The sequence below is a fragment of the Bombina bombina genome, chromosome 8 (assembly GCF_027579735.1).
Source record: "Bombina bombina isolate aBomBom1 chromosome 8, aBomBom1.pri, whole genome shotgun sequence".
In the NCBI taxonomy this organism is placed as follows: Eukaryota; Metazoa; Chordata; class Amphibia; order Anura; family Bombinatoridae; genus Bombina; species Bombina bombina.
In genome coordinates, this window is record NC_069506.1 from 273,626,872 (window position 1) to 273,644,018 (window position 17,147).

General features: G+C 40.8%; 1 protein-coding gene across 2 annotated transcripts in view; it reads right to left on the reverse strand.

Annotated features, from left to right (window-relative positions):
• Positions 1–17,147, reverse strand: part of CADM1 (cell adhesion molecule 1) — a 636,874-nt gene that overhangs the window by 43,765 nt on the left and 575,962 nt on the right. Inside the window, exon 10 of one of the 2 annotated variants that reach the window (XM_053691375.1) lies at positions 3,388–3,420. The exons of the other annotated variant lie outside the window; for it this stretch is intronic. Coding sequence (XP_053547350.1) covers positions 3,388–3,420 — 33 coding nt within the window. The remainder of the gene's footprint in view (positions 1–3,387; positions 3,421–17,147) is intronic. 2 annotated transcript variants of the gene reach the window in all.

Genomic DNA, 17,147 nt, shown 5'->3' on the forward strand with positions numbered 1-17,147 from the left:
CTCCATCTCTGCTCTAGCTAATAATACCTCAATTTCTGCTCTAGCTAGTAATACCTCCATCACTACTCTAGCTAGTAATACCTCCATCACTAATCTAGCTAGTAGTTACTCCATCTCTGCTCTACCGAGTAGTACCTCCATCCCTGCTCTAGCTAGTAATACCTCCATCTCTGTTCTAACTAGTAATACCTCCATCTCTACTCTAACTAAAAATATGTCCATCTCTGCTCTAGCTAATAATACCTCCATTTCTGCTCTAGCTAGTAAAACCTCAACACTACTCTAGCTAGTAATACCTCCATCACTAATCTAGCTAGTAGTTACTCCATCTCTGCTCTACCGAGTAGTACCTCCATCCCTGCTCTAGCTAGTAATACCTCCATCTCTGTTCTAACTAGTAATACCTCCATCTCTACTCTAACTAAAAATATGTCCATCTCTGCTCTAGCTAATAATACCTCCATTTCTGCTATAGCTAGTAAAACCTCAACACTACTCTAGCTAGTAATACCTCCATCTCTGCTCTACCGAGTAGTACCTCCATCTCTGCTCTAGCTAGTAGTACATCCAACTCTGCTCTAGCTAGTAGTACCTCATCTCTGCTCTAGCTAGTAGTACCACATCTCTGCTCTAGCTAGTAGTACCTCCATCTCTGCTCTAGCTAGTAGTAACTTCATCTCTGCTCTACTGAGTAGTACCTTCATCTCATCTCTAGCTAGTAATACCTCCATCTCTGCTCTAGTTTGTAATACCTCCATTTCTGCTCTAGCTAGTAATACCTCCATCCCAGCTCTAGCTAGTAATACCTCCATCTCTACTCTAATATTATGTTCTTCTCTGTTCTAGCTAATACCTCCATTTCTGCTATAGCTAGTAAAACCTCCATCACTAGTCTAGCTAGTAATACCTCCATCACTAATCTAGCTAGTAGTACCTCCATATCTGCTCTAGCTAGTAGTACCTTCATCTCTGCTCTAGCTAGTAATACCTCTATCCTCTATTTCTGCTCTAGCTAGTAATACCCCCATCTATACTCTAGCTAGTATTGACTCAATCTCTGCTCTAGCTAGTGATACATCATTTTCTGCTGTAGCTAGTAATACCTCCATCTATGATTTAGCTAGTAATACTTTCACCTCCGCTCTAGATAGTAATATCTCCATCTCTGCTGTAGCTAGTAACACCTCCATCTCTGCTGTAGCTAGTTATAGCTCCATGTCTGCTCTAGCTAGTAAAACATTAATCTTTACTCTAGTTAGAAATACCTCCATCTCTGTTCTAGCTAGTAATACCTCCATCTCTACTCTAACTTACAATATGTCCATCTCTGCTCTAGCTAATAATACCTCCATTTCTGCTATAGCTAGAAAAACCTCCATCTCTGCTCTACCGAGTAATATCTCCATCTTTGCTCTAGCTAGTAGAACCTCCATCTCTGCCCTAGTTAGTAGTACCTCCATCTCTGCTCTAGCTAGTAGTACCTCCATCTCTGCTCTAGCTAGTAGTACCTCCATCTCTGCTCTACCGAGTAGTATCTCCATCTCTGCTCTACCGAGTAGTACCTTCATCTCTGTTCTAGCTAGTACCTCCATCTCTGCTCTAGCTAGTAGTACCTCCATCTCTGCTCTAACTAGAAGTACCTCAATCTCTGCTATAACTAGAAGTACCTCCATCTCTGCTCTACCGAGTAGTACCCTCATCTTTGCTCTTCCGAGTAGTACCTGCATCTCTGCTCTACCGAGTAATACCTGCATCTCTGCTCTAGCTAGTAGTACCTCCATCTCTGCTCTAGCTAGTAGTACTTCCATCTCTGCTCTAGCTAGTAGTACCTCCATCCCTGCTCTAGTTAGTAGTACCTCCATCCCTCCTCTAGCTAGTAGTACCTCCATCCCTGCTCAACCGAGTAGTACCTCCATCTCTGCTCTACCCAGTAGTACCTCCATTTCTGTTCTAGCTAGTACCTCCATCTCTGCTCTAGCTAGTGGTACCTCCCTCTCTGCTCTACCAAGTAGTACCTGCATCTCTGCTCTACCGAGTAGTACCTGCATCTCTGCTCTACCGAGTAGTACCTGCATCTCTGCTTTAGCTAGTAGTACCTCTATCTCTGCTGTAGCTAGTAGTACCTCCATCCCTGCTCTAGCTAGTATTACCTCCATCTCTGCTCTGCCGAGTAGTACCTCCATCTCTGCTCTAACGAGTAGTAACTCCATTTCTGTTCTAGCTAGTACCTCCATCTCTGCTCTAGCTAGTGGTACCTCCATCTCTGCTTTAGCTAGTAATACCTCCATCTCTGCTCTAGTTAGTGATACCTCCATCTCTGCTGTACCTAGTAATACATAAATATCTGCTGAAGCGAATACATAAATATCTGCTGTACCTAGTAATACATCCATCTCTGCTCTAGCTAGTAATACCTCCATATCTGCTCTAGCTAGTAATACCTCCATCTCTGCTCTAGCTAGTAATACCTTCTTCTCTGCTCTAGTTAGTAATACCTCCATCTCTGCTCTAGCTAGTAATACCTCCATCTCTGCTCTAGCTAGTAATACCTCCATATCTGCCCTAGCTAGTAATAACTCCATCTCTGCTGTACCTAGTAATACATAAATATCTGCTGTAGCTAATAATGCCTCCATCTCTGCTTTACCCAGTAATATATAAATATCTGCTGTACCTAGTAATACATAAATATCTGTTGTACCTAGTAATACATAAATATCTGATGTACCTAGTAATACATAAATATCTGATGTAGCTAATAATACCTCCATCTCTGCTATAGCTAGTCACCCATCACTGCACACAATTAGATGCTCATAACTCACAGCTACAAACCTACTTATTAGAAACGTTTAAGTCTTAGAATGACTCAGTCTATAAATATAACTTGTGTTACAATAAAAATTGCACCAGGTTAGTAACCCACTACCTGCATCATGCGTTTCATGCTCAGGCTTAAATAAATTACCAGAAATTATACAAATACACATAATCAAAGTACCCAACAAGCCAAGCCTGACCGTGTGAGGAGATGTTACCAACACAAGAAAGAGCTCCTACTATTCAGATTGAAGGATGTTATATCTAAACCCAGACAAAAGACCTGATGGTGTAAAGTAGGTGATCAATACTGTCAGATCCCTCAAAGAACTGTAGAAAGCAAAATTTTACATTGTTAACTGTTTAGCTCATTATACAGGGTTTGAGATGTGAAGGAGAGACATGCACATCAGAATATAAAAAATAGCCACTAAAGATTTTCCTCTAATATAGAAAAAGGAAGCAATCACTGTCTACCCCACCACCCCCAGATTACCAACATCTCCCTACCATTACAGGCTTGGCCTATTGGAATATTAAACTAAAGGACAGAAAGCTTATACCAACCGTGAACCGCTGGCTCTGTCGTTGCACTTGCGTCTACACACGGGAAGAGGAGGAAGGGAGGAAACGGGAGGAACAGCATGCAAAAAAAGGGAAAACGGCACAAAATAAAGGGAACAGATAATACACAAGCAATAATGAATCTCACGCAGCATTGAGAATCAGTGAGACAAGGGAAAAGACAAAGAGAAACATCTGACACTTACCTCCCAACTTCCTAGGACAACCTCTATAGGCTCTAGGAGTTTAAATGCCTATATGCTGTTTATTGGTGACTACCTCTATACAATGATCAACATAGTATTTTATTGTTATGTCATTTAAAGGGATATCAAAAACAATTTTTTTCTTTCATGATTCAGATAGAGCATGCAATTTTAAACAACTTTCCACTTTACTTCCACTATCAAATTTGCTTTGTTTGTATGGTATCCTGCATAGGCTAGCAAAACACTTGCATACAGGTGGGTTGAATTGCATGCATCTCATAATATTTTCTCCCTGAGAGAAAAGAAGGGGAGGGGAAAAAAGGGAGGGAAAGGAAAGCAGGAAGGGAGGGAGAGAGAGGGAGAGAGAGAGAAAAGTAGTGAAGGAAAGAAAGGAGTGAAAGAAGGGAGCAAGGGAGGGAGTTGAGAGAAAGAAGGGAGGGAGGGAAAGAAGGGAGGGAGTTGAGAGAAAGAAGGGAGGGAGGGAAAGAAGGGAGGGAGTTGAGAGAAAGAAGGGAGGGAGGGAAAGAAGGGAGGGCGTTGAGAGAAAGAAGGGAGGGAGGAAAGAAGGGAGGGAGTTGAGAGAAAGAAGAGAGGGAGGGAAAGAAGGGAGGGAGTTGAGAGAAAGAAGGGAGGGAGGGAAAGAAGGGAGAGAGTTGAGGGAGGAAGAGAGGGAGAAAGGGAAAAAAGAGAGAGGAAGGGAGGGAAAGAAGAATACAATTTGAAATAATCACTGCCCTTTACATGCAACAACATACAGTAATTACCATCATTAAAGTAATGAAACTTTTTTTTGTTTACTATTTACTCCATGGGTTCATGAATGCAGAGAAAGCGAGCTATTAGTAGCTAACATACATTAGCGCTGAGAGTTTATGATTAGACATCCCAAACTGATCTAAGCAGTGCACAGACGCATTCAGTCTGATAGCTACTAAGACCTGCAATAAGCACTGCGCTCAAAGACCCACCACAGCTGATAAGGGGAGGCAACATATCAGCACAAGATCTTCTCCTCCAGCCTCACCTTGGAACCATGTCCCCGGTCAGGTTTCTCACCAAGAACGCTTCCACTGCAAAAATGCTGGCGACGCTAAATGAAGCAATGGTTTAAAGGAGCACCGCCTATAAAGAGTGACCTTAATCAGCACAAGTGCTTTGTCTTCTCTGTAAAAGCCTGCACTTTATCGCTCACTGTACTGTGTGCTGGCTTTTAGAGAGAGGAAGATAACAGATGTGCTGCCTCTCCCAAATCTGCTGCCCTAGACACCCGCCTTGTTGGCCTAGGCCATAATACGCCCCAGGCCTAATTACATGAACATGGTTATAAAATGACCTGTGAGCACCAGAACGTTCTCATTTTTAGACATATGGGCTGTGTTTATCTGCATGTCTGCATCATGGCTCCCCATGAAAAATAAATGCCAGGGGAATTGAAAAATCAGTTTGTGAAACTTTACAAAAGATGGACAAGGATACGGGAAGATCAGTGACCAACTACAAATCAGTTGAAACACAGTTGCAGCAGTAATTAGAAGGTATAGAAGGAGCCATAGTACCACTGATCATATCAGCAGTTGCCATCCTCCCAACTGTGACCCCACAGACAGTTTGCACAATCTAGCTCTGGAAAACAGACGGGCAAAATCTTCAGACAGTGCGAAGGACACTACATAACGTCAACCTCTATAGAGGCATCCAAGAAAAAACTCTTTGTGGCAATCCTGGCTATATTAAACCTGAATGTATGTTCATTTCACTGTAATGTTCATTTGTTCGTTATGTTTTGCATGTTTCAATTGACTTTTAGAAAAACTAAATTTATGCTTACCTGATAAATTTCTTTCTTTCTTGACACGGTGAGACCACGGATCATCTCTAATTACTATTGGGAATCACTCCTGACCAGCAGGAGGAGGCAAAGAGTACCACAGCAAAACTGTTAAAGGGACACTGAACCTAATTTTTTACTTTTGTGATTCCGATAGAGCATGCAATTTTAAGCAACTTTCTAATTTACTTTCAATTTTCTTCATTCTCTTGGTATCTTTATTTGAAAAAGCAAGAATGAAAGCTAAGATGCCGGCCCATTTTTGGTGAACAACCTGGGTTGTTCTTGCTGATAGGTGGATAAATTCATCCACCCATAAACAAGTGCTCTCCACCGTACTGAACCAAAAATTGTCTGGCTCCTTAGCTTAGATGCCTTCTTTTTCAAATAAAGATAGCAAGAGAATGAAGAAAAATTGATAATAGGAGTAAATTAGAAAATTGCTTAAAATTACCTGCTCTATCTTTGCTGACGTGCGTACCTGTCCTGCTGGAGAGTAAATAAGAGACTACAACGATCTGCACAGAAGGAGAAACCGGAAGTTCGCAACACTAACTTGCCGCCACAGAAAGCCCGTCCTGCTAATTGTGGGCGTAACTGAACTAACGGTCGCCATTAGCCTCCCTGTAGCCGTCACAGAAAGAAAGTGCACAAAAACACAAACCATCAAATCCGGAATTAACCCGGGGCTGAGTCACATATGAATTACACATACCAGCAGCAATTTCAACAAATATGCCACTGCTCCTCAAGCCCCCAGTGCCTGAATAACTGCCATAATCCCATTAAGATAAAATATGATTGATAATATAAAAGTCCCATACAGCTTTCACTGTAAAAGTGCCATATTCTTCAAGAAAATAAAAATTAGGCACTTACCTTAATTCAACACTGCCCGGCAGCAGGGCAGCTCACTTGGTTTGAGAGGCACACTTCCTCACATAGACCTGTGAAAAACAAAGAAAGACTGAATAATCCTACTCAGGCTTTCAAGACAGGGCAGCAAAAAACTGTTTGGGAGGCGCAGTGAGGATTATACCCCACAAGTTCCCAATTGCTTAAAAGCCACCACTGCTCTACTGAAGAGACTGACATGGACTATGGCTAAACCCCAGAAAGAAGTAAAGTAAACTTGCTCTAATTCAAAATAATAAAATCTTGATTGAAGAATCTTCTTTCAGACACCTAAACTTTACCACCTCCTTGCTCTTAACGTAAGCAAATAGAATGACTGGGGTTGGAGGGAGGTGATACCTAACAGCTTTGCTGTGGTGCTCTTTACCTCCTCCTGCTGGTCAGGAGTGATATTCCCAATAGTAATTAGAGATGATCCGTGGACTCGCCATGCCTTTAGAAAGAAATAATTGTTACTGATGCTGTTGGTCCTTATTTAAAAATAGCCTGTTCTGACCCTAATAAACCAGCTCTTTGTCACACTGACAATTGATCTTTCTCTTTTGTTTGGGGTATTCTGTGGTCTATTCTGCAAAAGATCCCCAACTTGCTGTAATCACATTACTTTTCTTGTAAAGACAATTCAACAATTTCCAGCTGAAGGAGTTACCACTGCTGTTTCTAATTCACTGCAGTGAAAGTATACGACCTGCCTTTCACCTCTTCAGCTAAGAGAAAGAGAGATTGTAACTGAGACAAGCATCCAGGGGGAGATATGGTCACTGACCTGATCCCAGTCTCAGCAACGGTTCAGAGAGTTTAAGCTCCTGACGATACTGCTGGGGGGAGAGAGTGCTCTAGAGGTCAGTATCATCACATCTGGTGGCAAGTGATGGGATTCGCTACCCCACATTGATCAGTGCTGATGCCATTGGACTACAACCTGCTAAATGTTCAACCTCTTTGTGAACTACTAACTGCCCGAGGAGGTAATCTGGGACAGCAGCAAAAAGCAGTGTTGATTTATTCTCTGTGGAAAATAGATGGGGAACAAACAAGCATCACTCCTTCTGCTGCCCCATCAACAATGTTTGATGTCCGGATGAGGGAGATCTTCACTCCATATAACAGCCCGTCACCCTGGAAGAAAGGTTAACATTACAAGATAAAATTCACCTGGAACTTCGAGAGGAGCAAGCTTCCATTCAGCAAAGATGCAGTCAGCATACCCAAGGGGAAACCAACTCTAATGGGTTACAAATTGATTTAAAGGTGACCAGGCAATCCTTCTGAGGCTTTGATGAAAACAAGGAGGACATGGACTCCTTTTTTACAGGACTTTGAAAAACAGTGCCACGTCTATAAAATAAGAGAGTCTGACTGGGTTCTCTTGCTACAGGGTAACCTTACAGGGCATTCTGGGGCTGCCTTCCGGGCACTACAGGGTGAGAAAGCCCTTCAGTGCCCTTTGGTGGAAAGAGCATTTTTGGACAGATATGCTCTAAACACTAACACATACCAATGGCAGTTCCGAAATTACCAATTAAAGGACCCAGAGGAACACAGTGAGTGGACCTCTAACAGGGCAAGTTGCATAAGCCAATCTTATGAGCAGTGGCTCCTAATGGCGGATATCCAGGACTTTGAAGGGATGAAACAGCTGTTGTTAATGGAGAAGTTCTTTTGGCACTGCCATGAGGCAATCAGAAATTGGGCAAGAGATAGGAAACCTCTTATCCTCAGTGAAGACACACGTCTAGCAGATGAATGTGTGGCTAACCAAGGCAGGCACACCCTGGTCCTTTCACGTATCCCAGCAGTGACACCATGCCAGCTGCACTATGTCAAACAGGGCCTAACTTACAACCATGGGCCAGAACTCCAGCTGGCAAATCAAGACATACAGCAGGGAACTCACCATCTTTTCCCAGTCATCCCCCGCTACTTTTTATAATCAACTCTTATCCTAATATACAGTGCCACAGGTTTAAGGAGTTCAAACATGTCCAAGTCCAATGCCAGGGGTCTGCTGTTGTGGGATTTGTGCAGGAAGAGCCCTATAATGATTTCCCCTCCGTCACTGAAACTGTGTATGGGGCCTACACAGCTCACCTACCTGGCGAATCCGGCCTCAGTCGACACATGCAGGCTGTCACTGTGGGTGAGCACCACTTCACATACTGAGCAATTCTGGGGCTACCATCGATCTTATTCAGCCCAAGTGCCATACCCCACATAAACTCAGATTCACCATTCGCACATCGGAGACACACATATCACACACTCCCCACTTTCAGAATTTACCTCAACTGGGGAGTCGGACAAGGGACAGCTACTGTGGGAGTGATGAACGGATTGCCAGCTGATGTGTTCTTGAGGAATGACTTGGGGATGTTGGTCAGTGAATACCTCCCTCAAGAGGATATAACTAGCTACTCATAGTAAGACCAGAGGAGTGGAATCTGGTGACTTAAGTTGTATGTGGAACATCTGGAGACCGTAGCTGCCATGTGTAACCTCCCTCAGGGAGACCAGGAAAGCCAATCCCTTTGCTTTAGGAAATCTGTGGGTCAGTAGAACAGGTTGAACTGAAACCTTAACTGGGAAAGGAGGCAAATGAACAAATCAGACACATTTTAGAAAAGAGATGTTTACCCCTTTCCTGGTCTCATGCATTTAACCCAACAAGGGGTTGATATCTCTGGCCATCTGCCCCTGTGGCAATCCCCCTACCAGGTCACTAAAGCTGTACGCCCTCACCTAAATGCTGAAATCTCTGAGATGATCTCCCTGGGAGTCATTGAGCCATTGGATAGTCCCTTGGCCTCCCCAGTTGTCTTAGTTCCAAAGAAAGATAGAACCACCTGGTTCTGTGTGGACTACCATCAGCTAAACAATATCTCAGTGACTGACACGAGTGGATAACCTTCCTGAAGGGGACCGTTTCTTAACCACTCTAGACCTTAGCCGAGGTTACTGGCATATTCCCTTAGCCAAGGAAAACCGAAAAAAGTCAGCCTTCATCAGTTTGGTTTGTTCCAGTTTAAGGTCCTGCTATTTGGAAAGAAGAATGCACGGCCACTTTCCAGCGGCTCGTAAATAGCTTGCTTGAGGGAGCACAAGAGGTTTGCACAGTTTTCTTCTGTTAATGTTTGCTTGTACCGGTTTACCAGTATAAACTATTACAGTACATTACTTGTTTTTTGCCTGTGAAACTTTTCTAATAAACAGGACTGTGTATATATTTGAGTCTCCAGTCTATTGCTATGCAATCTGCCCAGTTTCCTGCTAACCCTGCTAAAGAGGCCACATACATGACATATGCCTGGTCTTACCTCAATGACATTGCTATCTACAGTCACACTTGGGAGGAACATTTATTCCACTTAGGGGTTGTGCTGTATAGAATTCAAGCCACAGGGCTGACTATAAGGCTAGAAAAATGATAAATTGGGATGGCCGAAGTGCAGTATCTGGGTTATACACCTGACCACAAAAAAGCAAGTCTTAACTTTCCTAGGTACAGCAGATTACTACCAAAAGTTTGTGCCTTCTTACAGTACCATAGCCAAACGATTAGCTGACCTGACCAAGAAGGCTCTACCCTGTGTTGTTTATTGGTCTCCAGCTTGTGCTTATGCCTTTTAGTCATTGAAAGAGGCTCTGGCTAGGTCAACAGTTCTTGCAGCCCCAGACTGATGCTCCCATGTTCGGAATCGGTGCTGTCCTTAGTCAAGTTAACGCTGAAGGGGATGAACACCTCATAGCCTTTCTTAGTAGAAAGTTATTAGATAGAGAGCTGGGGTATGCAGCTTTTGAAAAAGTGTGTCTGGCTCCTGTCCAGGCCTTTAAAAAGTTACAGCCTTACTTGTATGGTAGGGATTTTAATGTGGTGACTAACCATAATCCTCTGAAATGGTTAGACAGAGTTTATGGGAATAACTGTTGTTATTGCACTGGAGTCTGTCACTACAACCATACTCCTTTGATATCAAGTATAGACAGGGTTGTGCACACGGCAATGCTGATGGACTCTCCCAACAGAAGGATGTTTAATAACATGGTGTTTTCTCATGCTTTGCAGGTCAGACATTGTGAGATCTTGGGGAAGACCACCCCAGTCTGCCCTCTGTAATTAGGAGGGAGAGGTGTGACAACCCTGCCTATATTAAACCTGAATGTATGTTAATTCTGATTATCCTAGCTTTGTGAAGGAATAATCTAGATTTTATAAAAAGACACAGAGACAAATATTTGCATTACTTTCCTTTACTACTCGTGTGCAGCCTGAAAAGTACATATATCCCATAAACAGTTAAAATAATACAGAGAAAAAAGAGTCTATATAACTAGTCAATGAGAATGCTAGGTTAGAGACCAGAGGAAAAAATGGACCAATCAGAAGACCCATATTGTCCATAAACAGACCAGTGAGCACCCTATCTTCCTCTTTCTTGCTTGATGCTCATAACGAAGAACCTCTTGAAGAAACATAACAGTCCCAACAATCCAAGAAACAAACATAGGAGAAAACAGAACCATAACACTTGAAGAAACTTTAAAGAATTTTGACTCGAAGAAAACTCAGGATAGAGGATGAACATCCGAAGATCCATCTATGACTCCTTGAAGTTGAAGATGTTTTGATTAAAGGAACAAATCCAGATTCAATTAATGACGTTTGAGTAATTGGTAACTAAAATAAAATATAAATCATTAGAATATAACAAGTAAAATAAAAGTATGGGTTGGGAGAAGACAGAATAGAGGTGGGAAATATTCGTCTCTGTGTCTTTAATAAAATCTAGATTATTCCTTCACAAAGCTAGGATAATCAGAATTTTATTACAAGACCAGAGACTTCATATTTGCATGTTTAAAGCAATTATTGAAAAAGATTTAGAGAGGCGTGATGAATGGGTTTAAAGTAAAAATGTTTGAATGTAGAATTGGAGGACCAGTCTGCTGCCTTGAGAATATCTTGTAAAGGAGCAGATTTTAAAAGAGCTTTAGAAGCAGCTGATCCCCTAACTGAATGAGCTGTGAATGCAAGATCAATTCCAGCCTCAGACATCACCCATTTAATCCACCTTGCAATAGAAGTAGGAGAGACAGGAGCGTGAGGAGGAACAAAGGACAACAAGAGTTGATTATTAGAAGAATCTCTAAAGGAAGAAGTTTTAGTTTCATAGGTTTTAAGACAGGACACAACATATAGAGAGGGTTCAGATGGAAAATAAGGATAAAAGATAGAAGATGATAACGTTTTAGTTCTACGAGAAATGAGAAAAGTGACACCTTCATGAGAAAAGGATTTAGAGTTGAAATCAAGAGCCCAAACATCAGAAACCCTGCGAAAAGAAATAAGGCAAAGAAGGGTAGCTAGTTTAGCTGAAATTTGTTTTAATGATAGAGAATCATTAGAGGGCCAAGATTTGAAGAGAGAGAAAATTAAATCTACATCCCAAAAGAAATTATGTTTAGGTGTAGGAGGTCTCTTTAATCTAATAGATTTGAGAAGATGACAGATTAAAGGGTTCTTCCCAATAGGTAGATTATTAATAAAGTCATGTCTAGCAGAAATAGCAGATCTAGAAAGATTAATAGTTCTATAAGCTAGACCTAGGTCAAAAAGATGAGAGAGAAAATTAAAAATTTGAGTTAGAGGAGCTGAAAAGGGATCCAAACTTCTAAGCATGCACCAGCTAGACCATCTGGACCATGCGGAAAGGTAAGATTTGTGGGTTCCTGGAGCCCATGAATCCTGCATGAGAGCTTTAGCTGAGTCCGAAAGTTTGAGGAGATTTCTGAGTTCCCCGTAATCGAACAAGTTATCAACCTGAGGGATTGGTTGAGAATGAGATTGTGAGGGTTGCCTTCTGGGTCTAGAAGAAGGTCTGGAAGAACAGGGAGGAGGAGAGGAGGATTGTAGGACATCTTTAGAAGGGAAGGATACCAAGCTTGAGTTGGCCAAAGGGGGGTTATTAGAATTAGAGATAGAAGATTTGTGCGAACCACAGATATCGTCCAAGCTATCAGGGAAAAAGGAGGAAACACATAAGCTCCTAGATTCGGCCAGGTTTGTAAGAAGGCATTGATTGCCAATGCATCCGGGTCTGGATGCCAGCTTAAGTATAGAGGGAGTTGGTGATTGAGACGAGAAGCAAAAGTGTCCAAAGAAAAAGGACCAAGAAGAGATTGAATAGAAAGGAAGATTTTTCTGTGAATTTTCCAATCCCTGGAATCTCTGAGAAAATGAGAACCCCAGTCTGCTGCAGAACTGGAAAGACCTGGAATATATTCCGCTTTAATGGAAATAGTCCTGTCTAGACAAAGATGAATAAAATCCTTGGTTATATTAGAAAGATTCCTTGATTTCGTGCCACCTAGTCGATTGAGATATCTTACTGCTGAGATATTGTCCATTTTGGAGGAGAATGGAAGCAGGAGCCAAAGATTTTACAAAGCTTTTTACCATGAAAGAGTCGGCCAAAAGTTCCAAACAGTTTATATGTAAATCTTTATCTTCTGTGGATCACTTCCCTCCTGTAATGGATGGGCCGCATCAAGCTCCCCAGCCTGATAGACTGGCATCCGATTCTATAATTAAATCTGGAGTTTTCCAAAAAATAGCCCTTCCATTCCAAGTTTCCATGTGGGAAAGCCACCATGAAAGCTCCTCTCTCGTTTCAAAAGATAACGGAATGAGGTGAGAATATGAAAAACCTTTCTGAAGATAGGAGATTTTTAACCTTTGGAGTTCGCGATAATGAAGAGGGTCTGGAAAGATAGCCTGAATAGAGGATGAAAGTAACCCAACTATTCTGGCTATCTGTCTGACTGAGACAAATTGCTTGGAGAGAGTCTTGGAAATTTCCTTCTTGATGTTCTTTATCTTGGAAAAGGGCAAACTTAAAGTGGCTTTCGATGTGTCTATAAGAAAACCAAGGAAAACTAAAGATTTGGAAGGAATTAGTACTGATTTTTCTTTGTTGACAAGAAAACTTAAGTTTTCCAAGAGATTTATTGTCATGGTTAGTTGGGATTGAAGAGAGAGAAAATTCTGATTCATCAGAAGAATATCGTCCAGATAGATAATTAAACGAATTCCTCTGAGTCTCAGAAAAGAAACTATAGGTTTGAGAAGTTTTGTAAAAATCCATGTGGCAGAGGAAGGCAAGTGAAATTCCAAATTTTTTCTTCCCAAGAAAAAGTTAGATATTTCCAATGTTCCGGGGCTATAGGAACAGTGAGATAAGCATCTGAAAGGTCTAACCTGACAAGCCAATCGTCCAGAAGGCAGTCTCTTAGTAGATGAATATTCCCGTTTACAGGACTTCTCCAGACTGGCCCCCATCTTGTGGAATTCCCTGCCTCGCTCCATAAGACTTTCCCCTAGTTTTAACAGCTTCAAGCACTCCCTAAAAACTTTACTATTCAGGGATGCATACAACCAACACTAACCGTTCCTAACTCCATTGCTTTCCCCTTGAACCCCTTAGAAAGTAAGCCTATGGGCCCAGCTGTTTACAGATCGCTTCATAAGAGCCGACTACAACAGTGAAACTCTAGGCAGGGCCCTCTACCCACCTGACCCCTACAAAAGCTATCCTGTACACCGACTATGTTTACAGCGCTGCAGAATCTGTTGGCGCTCTACAAATAGCTGATAATAATAATAATAATAATAATAATGAATACCTTCCAATTTGAAATGATTGCAAACAACATAAGCATTGAGAGATCTTAGGTTTATAACACTGGCCATTTTTCTTTTTCACTAAAAATTGGTTGCTGAAATAGGCCAGATGAGGATTTAGACTTTGAGAAATTGCTTCTTTTCGATGAAGATCTTCTATCTCTTTTTAAACCACGACTTTGTCTTTTTGGGAAAAATGAATAGGTTTTGGAAATAAAATTTGGACCGGAGGAGATATGAAATCTATTTGGACTCCCTGAACCGTGTTTAAAATCCAAGGATCTGAAGTTATGAGATTCCAGTTGTGAGCAAAGAAAGCTATTCTTCCTCCAACTTTTAGTGGTAAAGAAGGAAGGAAAGAGAGGAAATTTTACCTGCTGAAGGGCGAGATCGTGATCTGATGCGTTGACCTCTTTGATGCCATGGTCTGGCACATTGTGGGAAGAAACTGTATGAGGTGTTGGCTTCATTGGCATATCTGGGAGTTTGGAATTGAGGAGTGTAGTTTTGTTGAAAGTGAGGTCTGGATAAATGTGTGGTACGGTCGGGAAAGTGACCTCTTCCTTTCCCGGCCCTGTCGGAGAAATTTTGGGAATAAAGAATTTTTTAACAGAGGATTTTGCCATTAAAGATGTCATATGGGACATTAATTTGCCTAAAGAGTTGTCTATCATATTCTGAACAGATTGTTCAGTCAGAGGGTTAGGAACAGAATTGTCCTGAGACATATTAAAAATAATAATGAATAAAATGAAAAAAATAATTTGAAAAAATAAAATAAATAATAATAAAATATATAATAGGTAAAATTAAAGACTTTAAATGCAAAACACTTAATCAACCAGATATTAAATATACCAAATATTAAAATGTTTAATAAAACAGTTAAAATGTAGAAAGAACATTTCTCTGACAGAAATACACGTTTAATAAATGTTTTATAAAGAATGTGAAAAGCGACTACCGGAGGGCAGCAAATACCTGCAAATGAAATAGAGAAAAAGAAAATGAATGTCAATGGCAACAATTTGAAGAGATTGAAAGTGAAAATGAAAAGAAGCCAAGAAGATTACTTCAGTCGATGAAGGAAGAGGCGTCGACAGCTCCACTGAGGTAAAATGAAGGCGGGCTGTGACATCACGAGCGAACGCCCACAAAATGGCGGTGGTCGTCAAGACCAGAAGGAGAGGGGGATAATAGAAAAAAACGCAATAAAAAGGAGGTAATAGAGGTATGAAAAAACAGGTATATGAAATGAGATGGAAATTGGTATATCTGGGTAATAACAAGAAAACAAAATGGAGAAGGAATTAACAAACAAGAAAGCAAAAATAGAAAAAACGTAAATGAAGTTAACAAAAAATAATATAGAGAACAGGAAAAAGGAGGCAAAGGAAAAATAAAGGTAATAAAAAATCTGGAAAAAACAATTAATAAAAATGAAAACAAATAATTTAATATCAAAAAATGTAATTGCACACTTATCTTGTTGCTGAGCAGCAAAAGAAAGAGGAAGATGGGGTGCTCACTTGTCTGTTTATGTAATGAGTTTTATTATGTTGGATCTCAACTGCCTTAAAGTGTGAATGTTTCACTTTGAAATACAGACTATTATTTCAGCATAGGCTGTGATGATTCAGAGTGAGTTTTAATATATGATGAATTGAAGTATGAGTATATATTTGTAGTGATAAGCTACAATTAATGTGTAGCAATATTCCAAAATATAACTGAAAATGAAGTACAAGATTTCTGAAATAATATTCAGGATTGATAAGCAGTGAATTTCAATATTGAGACCTTTGTTTAAATAGGTAGCAAGAGTTATGTGGACTAACCACCGTTAACCTTATTGTAGTAGTAACCGAGTAATATGTAGTGAGAGAGAACACAGAAATCTGCAGCTGCTGACAGGGGCGTGTCAAGTACACAGGAGTTCCCCTGCTGATGACGTCAGAGCTGTTCCGTAGCGTTATAGTGAAACTGGTTTGTTACAAAAAGTTATATTGAAACAGAAGTAGCGATATGATAACAATTGCAGCAATTTATATCAGTTAACTGTGTGGCAGCAACTTAAGATTTTATGTTACTTGCGGTTATTCCTTGAAAGTCCCGGTTTGTACTGCTTGCAGGTGTCTGATGAAAAAGATCCAATCCTCAGAGTTAAAGTAACTTAGATGAAATAAATTCGTTCACTGGGTAGCAGTTTGTAGTAACAGTTCCTGCTGGTAATTGTAATCCAATAACTTGAAGTAGCAAATATCTTCAATTCATGAAATAATGCACAGGTTAAGAAATAGATGCATAGAGCTTAGCTGATATGAAGTTAATAACTAAGCACTTGTTTGGGGCGGAGACATGACTTAAATAGAGGTGTAAGGTGAGCTGTAGAAGAAAAAAGGAAAACCAGGAGTGGAATCCTTACACGTCCCCCCCCTCAAGCAAGCCGACCACGGCTGGATGTTTTGGTCTGTGGGGAAAACGTCTATGGAAACGTGCAACAAGCCTTGTAGCATCAATATGAGTATGAGGCTCCCAAGAGTCTTCTTCAGATGAAAACCCTTTCCATCTCACTAGATACTGAAGTTCACCATTATAATATCTTGAATCCAAGAGATCCTGAACTTCGTACATGTTTGTGTCCAGGCATACCGGATCAGGAGGAAGGAGAGGAGTAGGAGGGTGTCGACCCGTATAAGGCTTCAGTAAAGAGACATGGAAGGTAGGGTGTATTACCAAATTATCAGGTAGATCCAAGGTAACTGCATTCTCATTTACTATGTGAGTGATCTTGAATGGGCCTATGAATAGACTAGCCAATTTCTTCTTGGGAAGATGTAACTTGATATTTTTGGTTGACAACCACACGAAGTCTCCTACTTCATACTTTGGAGCAACTCTACGTCTTAAGTCATAATACTTTTTCTGAGATGCTTGTGCATGTTGTATGTTAGTAGATAGATGATGGAAGTTTTCAGATAGGCGTTGTAGTAATTCGTCAACAGATGGTGTATTTTCAGAAGAGGAATGCTGAAAATTGAATCTAGGATTGAACCCATAATTAGCAAAAAAGGGAGAGTAATTGGTGGTACTGTTGATAGTGTTATTGTAGGAAAATTCTGCCATAGCAAGA